The sequence below is a fragment of the Myotis davidii genome, unplaced genomic scaffold (genome assembly GCF_000327345.1).
Source record: "Myotis davidii unplaced genomic scaffold, ASM32734v1 scaffold299, whole genome shotgun sequence".
Lineage (NCBI taxonomy): Eukaryota > Metazoa > Chordata > Mammalia > Chiroptera > Vespertilionidae > Myotis > Myotis davidii.
This window is the reverse complement of record NW_006293088.1, coordinates 625,331-633,463: the sequence shown is the minus strand read 5'-3', so window position 1 is coordinate 633,463 and position 8,133 is coordinate 625,331. Positions and strand designations below refer to the sequence as shown.

Below are 8,133 nucleotides of genomic sequence, written 5' to 3'. Positions count from 1 at the left end.
CAAGATCTGCATTTTCTCCACCTCTCCGAAGGAAAGGTAGGGGATGATGCGCAGCAGGCCCTGGAGCACACTTGGGTTGGAGCGAACGAAGGTGCTGTTGATCTGGTCCAAGAGCATCACCAACTGATCTTTGTCCCCGGTTAGGAGGAGGTTGCCCTGCAATCGGAAAGAGGATAGGAGGGCCCTTAATGGGGTCAGGACTTGGGCTGTAGCACTTCCATCAGCCATCAGAAGCAGCCCTGAAAGAACTGCCTCAGCACTACCTAGGGAATAAACAGTGGGAGTTCCACTTGATAAATCAGTTTTTGAATTTCTGTGATGGCTTTGTTAATAGTCACAGGTGATGAAAGTACAATTTCCACTCCCTCAAGAGAATGTAGGTTCCCTGATGCTCATTTATTTGTTGTATCTTTAGCCAAAACATTCGCATCAATAAGAATGGAGGGCAGCAATGGTGCAGTAAATGAAGAGAAACTGAACTGGGAGTTGGAGACCCGGGTTCTAGACTGAACAGCTCACTTCATTTTTCTGGGCTGTTTCCTCCACTGTGGGGTGAAGGCTTGGACTAAGGCCCCGGTCTATCAGCTAGAACATGTAGAATTCCATTAATGAGCATCTTCTGAGTGCAAGAATATCCCTAGCAGCTTTGTTTCCTCTGAATCCACAGCTTTCAGGCTTTAATGCAATGATGTCACCATTAATTAGTTGAGCCTTGCCATTCCCATAGGTGAGCAGGTTCAGTCACTCTTGGGTGACACAGTTAGACACACACAGTGAGCCTGTTGCTGGCAATGAGACAGTGCAGGTTCTCAGTGTCTGCAGAGCACAGGCTGGGCTCACTCACCTTGTCCTCACTCAGGGGCTCAGCATTGGACTCATCCAGAATGATCTCCATGATGCTAAGCACCTGCTCGGCCACAGCTGCACCGCCACTGTCCTTGCTTTCCTGCTCAGCTACCAGGGCCTGCAGGGGGAGACACAGTCACTCTGGGGACAGCAACACAACCACTCATTGATGGGATCTGCTCAAGGATGTCCTTCAAGACCTGACTTCCCAGAGACTGTGTGTGTTCATGTTCTCATAGAGGACAGCATGTGGGTAGTGAAAATGTGATGCTCCACATATCTTTCTGCTTGCCCTGAGGTGCGTGGCACTCCTCCTCCACTGGTGTGTGGTCTGGACTGTTTTAACGACTAACTTCCTCTTGTCTCTGATCTGAATTCTGGAAAGGGACAAGGAAGCTCTTGGGTGTCATGGTGACACATGGGGTGAGCAAGTAGGACAAGGGATACCTGAATGATACAGACAGACAGATGAAGAGCTTGAAAAGGCCACAGTCCATTTCATCTGAGACCAGAACTGAGCTGTCTTTCCCCCACCCAGGACTTCAGGACTATCTTTTGCAGCCCACACTCTTTATTTACCAAGTTTAGAGTTCCCAGCATGACATTCAGAGTGTTCATTTCCAGCTTGACCAGCTGCTGCCGGTTGACTTTCACCTTCACACAGTAACTGAACAATTTCAGCAGCACCTGACAAGAAAAGCCAGTCAACACCCATGAAACCATCTGAGAGTGAAGATGAGTGGACAAGCAGGAGCGGAATGCTTAAGAGAGGTCATGTACAATCAGCAGGTACTCCTCCTGAAACCCAGACGGCAGCAGAGAAGTGATCCTTAAGGGGGCATGGTAAGGGGGCTGAGTTCCCATACCAGGTAGGCAATTTAAACAGCAATGTTCTCCAACAGTAGCTCTTGTGGGCTGGGTAGATCCCCACCATCTCTAAAACCCTGGCAGAGACACCAATCCCCAGTGGAACTGGTGATGCTCTGTTGCCTTGGGGAAAATTCTAGTACTAATTCAAGACTCTTAATAGTCAACAAGAAGATTCTAAAGCTCATGGCCTGTGGCAGCTCAGAACCATGTAGGTCATTTAAGACATGGGCACAGTAATGTATGTTCTCACAGCCACTGGAGGTAAAAATCATAGTGTAATATCTGTGCTGCCTTTGAAATCCTCTTTCCTTCCTAATGAGACCAATGAGAAATCAAACAAAAATCCTACAAGAAATGAAAGGATTACTTACAAAATTTATTTAAAAAGCAATAGGTAATAACAGACACAAGTACTGTTTTTAGAAAAAGACAATCAGACATTGGTTCCATAAGTGATTAAAGGGACTAAGCAAAGGCTGCCATCACACTGGTGTTTTGGGGGAGTGGGCCAGGAAGAGGGCAGTGAGGAAAAGGAGCCTAGATGTAGAGCTCAGTAAAGTTGCCTTCACTGGCTTGCACTGGTTCATGGCACCATGCTGCCCTCTAGAGTTAAATGGCACAATGACCACAAGCTTCTTTCCATAGGGGTCCGTCTCTCCCAAAGCAGAAGGCTGGTCCCACCTCACTGCCTCCAACTCACTGTTAGAAGGTGTCGTCCCTGCTTGAAATCTTTGATCCCTGCCAATCTGTTAAGCATGCATTCCAGACCCCCACACTGGGCCATCACACCAGCCATCTTATATACTTCTTCTTCATCTTCTTCTTCATCTGGAGAAGGGAAGTCAAGCAGACACAGAGGAAAAGGTGAAGATGGGCATAAAACTGACCCCTCTTCTGGGTTGGTAGCTATTTCCCTTTTTTCCTATCTCCAATAAAGACAGCCAATAAAAGGGTCAATATTGTATATTAAACTACACTACCTCACTCTCAATAGCTTTTTAAAGATTCAAGTCATTAAAATTATTTACTCAAGTATGTGAAAATATAAGTACCACAACCATCAATGAAAAAAAGACAAAACTAAGCTAAAAATAAATCTACACTCAAATTTGTTGCTAATTACATTATTTTCCCCAAGGCCGGTTGTGTGTTTTTCTCCCCAACCCCAGAGATATCTGAATCAGGCCACAGATACCTGTATTTTTCCTCAGAGAAGTAATCTCCCCTCAATTCTAATCAGAGTATTTGCCCAGAATACCTCTAAGTCCCAGGACGTGAACCTCTGATTGGTCCCAAACCTCAACCCAACATGCAGCAGTATGTGAAAAGGGCCACACCTGTGGTGGAATCCAGGGACTCGATGAACTCCTCAGTGGCATCACCCAGCAGCCCCCGCATTCGATAAACAATCCTCATGGGTTCTCCCTGAGCAGAGAGAGTTGAAGAAAGGTACTTGTAAATAGGCCCAGAAAATACAAAGATCTGAATACCTGGTCTCAAGTAATGCTTCAGCAGTGTGGACAACTTCTATTTCTCTACGTGATGTGAACCACAGCATCTAGAATCCAAATGCACTGCACTCCCTTAAGGGGAAGGAAGCTAACTCATTTAATGTCTATAAGACCAGGAATTATATGAAGCATTTAACAGACACTATCCCATTTAGTTTCATTAAACTCTATGTAATAACTCTAACTATTATTGTTTTACTCTGTGCTAAGTCCAATGCTAGTTAAGCACTTTATATTACCCTTCTGTACACGGTTAAACAGCTTGTTCTAAGCTACCACGCGGTAAGCCCAGGTCTATGGCCAAGCCTGTGCCTGCTTCAGGAGCAGAAACTCTAATAAGGACCACCACTCAGAGAGTCAGGACAAGAGAGGATCAAAGGGCTTTAGTTCAAGTCTCCGGCACCAAAAGCAAGAAAAGACAATGTATCAATGTTTGCCTTTGGAGAGCCTACGGGCTTCATTTAACCAGACAGCAAGGACATCCTCACGTCCTCAAACTAAAACCCCTAACCTGATGGAATAATGAAGTGTAAGTCTCTGGCAGATCTGTAGCAGAACTGGAGGGTCATGAACATTTGCTACACCCCAGGTAAAAGAGTTAAGCACTCGAGCATTTACATTATCCTCGTTTTGGAGGTGAGAAATGGGGCTTGAGGTCACACTATATGAAATGATGGCTGCCTCTAAGCCATGCTCAGCATCAGGAGAGAAAACCTGGAGGAGAAAAGCTGTCAAAGGCCACTTCTCAGCTATGGAGGCTGAGAGAGAGAACAGCCATAGATCATGGACAGAAAGAGGCTTAGAAAACAGGACAGGCTCCAGTCAGTAGCTAAGAGACGGGCCGCTGCGGGGAAGGTCTGGGCATGGTGTGGGAGGAGATAAGAGGGGGGCTCATGGTGGGCGGGGGGACATCTATAATACTTTCAACAATAAAGATAAATTTCAAAAAATAAAAATGAAGAGATGGGCTGTTTATGAGGGAAGTAAGAAGGGAAGTCGATACAAAGCTGCCACACACTCTGGACTTTGTCAAAATCCCTCAGTGGATTAAGCACACTAATGTGAAGGTTAAGTGATTCTCAACTTCTGTCTTGCCTCATGGTTCAAAGGGGGAGATGCCTGTGTGTATTCTTTGGGTTCCATACCACCATTTACAAAGGCACCCACAGAAGCCTGACTGTAACTTTTTATGTGCATCAGCGGATTACATCTGCATCATCTGTTTTGATGCTAAACTGTCAGTGACAAGATGCACTGGGTGGGGCAGTCCACAGCACTAGATCTACGCAGCTGGCAGCTGACCAACAGTCAACAGTGTCCAGGACTCCTAGCACAGTGGGAGAGAGAGAAGCAAAACTATGCAACAAGTTAAAGGCCAACATGTCCAATGGCACACCATCAACCTGGTTTCTTAAATTCTACAAAAGTATGTGGGAATAAGTTTAGAAAAGTCTTAGTGAAGCAGTGCTTCACTGGGATACTAGTTGCTGGGATTAACTGTTTATTTGATTCCTATACTAAAAATCCCTTAAGAGAGACAAGAGATGAAAAGGAATGGGAAGTCAAGAAAGAAATGAAGGGGAAGGGACAGAGAGATTAAGAAAAGAGGAGGGTGGGAGGAAAATATCTACAACTTGCATGAGCAGATAGTACTGCAGTGGCCAAAAGGACCAGAGAGCTATGCTTCCTCATTTCCTTTTCCCTCCTCAACGCCCCGACTAGTGGAACAGAAATTATGCTCCCCCGACACAGCCACTGGGAAAATGTTCTGGTAATTGAGCAGCCCCCCAAAAGCTGAGGGTTCATTTCAGTCATGAGGCGCCTGCACAGGAACAGTATGAGAGCAGGCGTTCCCCATCACAGTGCTTCCTCAGACTTTGCCCAGCCTGGCTGCACAGCAGAAAACACTCATCCTCTCCTGAAGTTCTTCCACTTCACTAGCCAAATGCTTCAAACAGAGGGCAAGATGCCCGGTTCTCTCCACAATCACAGTCAGAGGACGGGCAGCTTCTTAAGAGCTGCTACAAGCTGGGTAAGTGATGACCAAAGAGGCTCCTCCCGGTACAAGTCTGCACACATCACAAAGTAAAATCACACCGCCAAGCAGGAAAACAAGCACATACCTCATTCGTGGTACACCAGACCTTCTTATAAACTTCGGCCACAGGAAGGTCCAAACTAATGATTTTATTGTTCACGAGAAGCTGAACAGAGAAGGAGATGAGGCTGTTATTCCAGGTAATTGTAAGGCAAGTCAATTTCAAGATCAAAGGGCACTTTATAGCAATGGTTCCTAATTCATAACTTTTATGTGTTGAGGATCAACTCTCCCTCTCTAAAATATGCACATGTGCGCACAACACAAAATTTTATGCACAATTTCTTGGGTTGCAAACACCCTTAACCCAAACCATGGAATTCTGAGCTAAAAACCCCTCCTGAAGACCTTCATGCTCAGAAAAAGCCATGTTCTCTATTTCCCCAACCTGCTTTCACTATGTATATATTAACACCAGACCCCTAGAGGCTATCTACCAGAAGGTGCCACAATCAGAGCCAGGAATCTGCACCAGAGGTCACGTGCCAGTGTTCAGGGAGATTAACTGGGAATCACTGGGAAGCCTCTGCCAGAGCAACAAGAATACTAAATGTCTATCCCATGACAAGTGACAGCCACTAATCCTTTGCCTACCTCATGCCAGGCCTAGGGCAGAGCCCTTTACAGGTAATTAACCTTTACATCAGGTAAGTGGGAGTCACTGGCCCCCGTTTATAGATGAGAAAGCTGAAGCAAGCTAGCTGTCCAACGGTAACCAGCTACTAAAGGGAGGAACTTGGATCTCACGTCAGCCCACGTTCTTAGCCATGGCAGCTCCGCCCCATGCTTGTTACCTCCATCCCACTGTCATCCTCCAGGAGAGCCACCAAGTCACAGTCCTGGCAAATCTTGTTCTTTATATCCCTCATAAGTGGCCCAATGCCTGGCTCATTGCTGCTGTACGGGTTGCCAGGCATCCTGCCCTGTAAGAAGTCTTCTTGTTGGGGGTCCTTCTCCAGGGTCACAAAGAACTCAGTGACTTCATTTTCCTCCTAAAGGGCAGAGAGGAGGCATCAGAAGGGACGGCATAAAGATATGTGTAGAGGGATGGCAGCAGCCTTTTAGGTTTATACCTAAAAGGTTCATGGAGTGTTATTCCTGAACACTCTAAGGGAAACACACCAGACTCATCCAGTTCCTTACACATTTAAAGGTATAAAAAATAGGAAGCTCGGGGTGATTCCAAAAATCCAGATACAATTCAGACAGTCAAATATCAAGCATCTCCTCTGAAACTCAAGGGCGGGCTAGGAGAGAAACCTAAGCAAGCGGGTGAGGAGCGACATGAAAGCTGTGCTACTGAAATGAGAAAGGGGGCTTTCCCCGCCTGTTCGTCTCATGTGATGCTGACCGATTTGGGGCCAGTGACTCTGTTACTGGTGGCCCTTGAGTCAAGAAAAGGGTCTCCTTTATATTATAGAGCATCAGGCATGCCCACTCCCAATGACCTCTTATCAATAACTGAGGATACTGGTGTTTTTCATCCTTTCTCGATAACAAGAGAGGATCTTTGGGTCACACTATGCTTCTCCACAGCTCAGGCCAGGGAACAAATATTCATGCATGTGTACTCAAAATGGGAGAAGAGAGTAGTGACCATTTCTTTATACTCCAGCTCAATATTGTTCTTTCACAGCATATCGGATTGATATGCAGTGTGAGGTTAGACCTAGTTTTTTTTTTAAAGGCTCATCTTACCTTATATCTAGGAAATAAGATCAAGGAAGGTCTTTCAAGGAAGAATTTTCTATCATCAAGATCAGGAAAATTACGGGGTTGCTTCTGGTTTTGTGTCAGTGGTGGTTTCTAAAAAGTTAACTAGATGGCCCACAGTCGGCAAGACTGCCCATGACTACAATGGATCACCCAGCGGTTTCACGGCAAGGCTCATGCAGACGCCTGAGTCCCTGGGAAGTACCACTGCTTACGGGATAAATGATGCTGCAGAGCCTCTCAAAGATGAAGACAGGAGTCCGGTAGTCATCCAGATTGTAGCGCTTGGCTGTCTCAATGCACACAGCCATGAAGGCCTTGGTTTCTGATTCTGTACCTGCCAGAAAGCAAAACAGTCAAGTCAGTTAGGGAAAGCAATTCACACACAGAAACCAGGATGATGTTTTAAATGAAGTATCATCAGTGACAGAATCTTTCTGCCTGGTAAGTTTTTAAATGCCCTACATGAAAATATCAACAGTTCAACTGGAAACTTGAAGCTGATTGATTTTTATTCTCACACCACATTCTGTTTGAAAGCCTTAATACCCAAGCCAACACCATACATCATGATCAGTTGTGTCCATGTCTTCCTTTCAGAATTATAACCTCGCATTGCTTGACCAATATACGTACCACAAAATGTCAAATATTTGACATTTTAACATGATCCTACTGTATTTCAGTCAAATCAAAGGGAAGTTATAAGCTTCATTCTAAATGATTAGTTGGATTGCCTTTTATAAGCCAAAGATGTACTTTCAAGTCATACAAAGAATACCTGCTGGAAAGAGTCCAAGTGACAAGGCCACAAATGAGCCAAGGATGGCATAATGAAATGGCAACAGAAGGACCTCCGTGTCTGGTAATATAGCAGACTATGTTCCCTGACCTACTCCCCACTTCTCACCACTTAAAAGTAACTTAAAATATTGAATAAGAAGGTATCAGTGAACTGCCACACTAGCAAAGAATCAAAGGCCAAAATCTAAGAGAAATCAGGAACCCAGGAAAGTTAGCAAAATACTGAGTACTGAGGTTGCTTTTGCCTTGAACTTTGGTTTCCATAACCTGCCAAGATTTGAGAGCCGGATA

At 45.2% G+C, this 8,133-nt stretch overlaps 1 protein-coding gene across 1 annotated transcript in view; it reads right to left on the bottom strand.

Annotated features, from left to right (window-relative positions):
* UBR4 (ubiquitin protein ligase E3 component n-recognin 4) overlaps window positions 1-8,133 on the bottom strand; it is a gene marked incomplete at its 5' end in the record, with an annotated part of 124,129 nt that overhangs the window by 17,062 nt on the left and 98,934 nt on the right. The window contains 8 exons of the mRNA XM_015565924.1: window positions 1-156; window positions 845-964; window positions 1,426-1,533; window positions 2,417-2,544; window positions 3,054-3,141; window positions 5,351-5,431; window positions 6,120-6,317; window positions 7,254-7,375. Coding sequence (XP_015421410.1) covers window positions 1-156; window positions 845-964; window positions 1,426-1,533; window positions 2,417-2,544; window positions 3,054-3,141; window positions 5,351-5,431; window positions 6,120-6,317; window positions 7,254-7,375 — 1,001 coding nt within the window. The remainder of the gene's footprint in view (window positions 157-844; window positions 965-1,425; window positions 1,534-2,416; window positions 2,545-3,053; window positions 3,142-5,350; window positions 5,432-6,119; window positions 6,318-7,253; window positions 7,376-8,133) is intronic.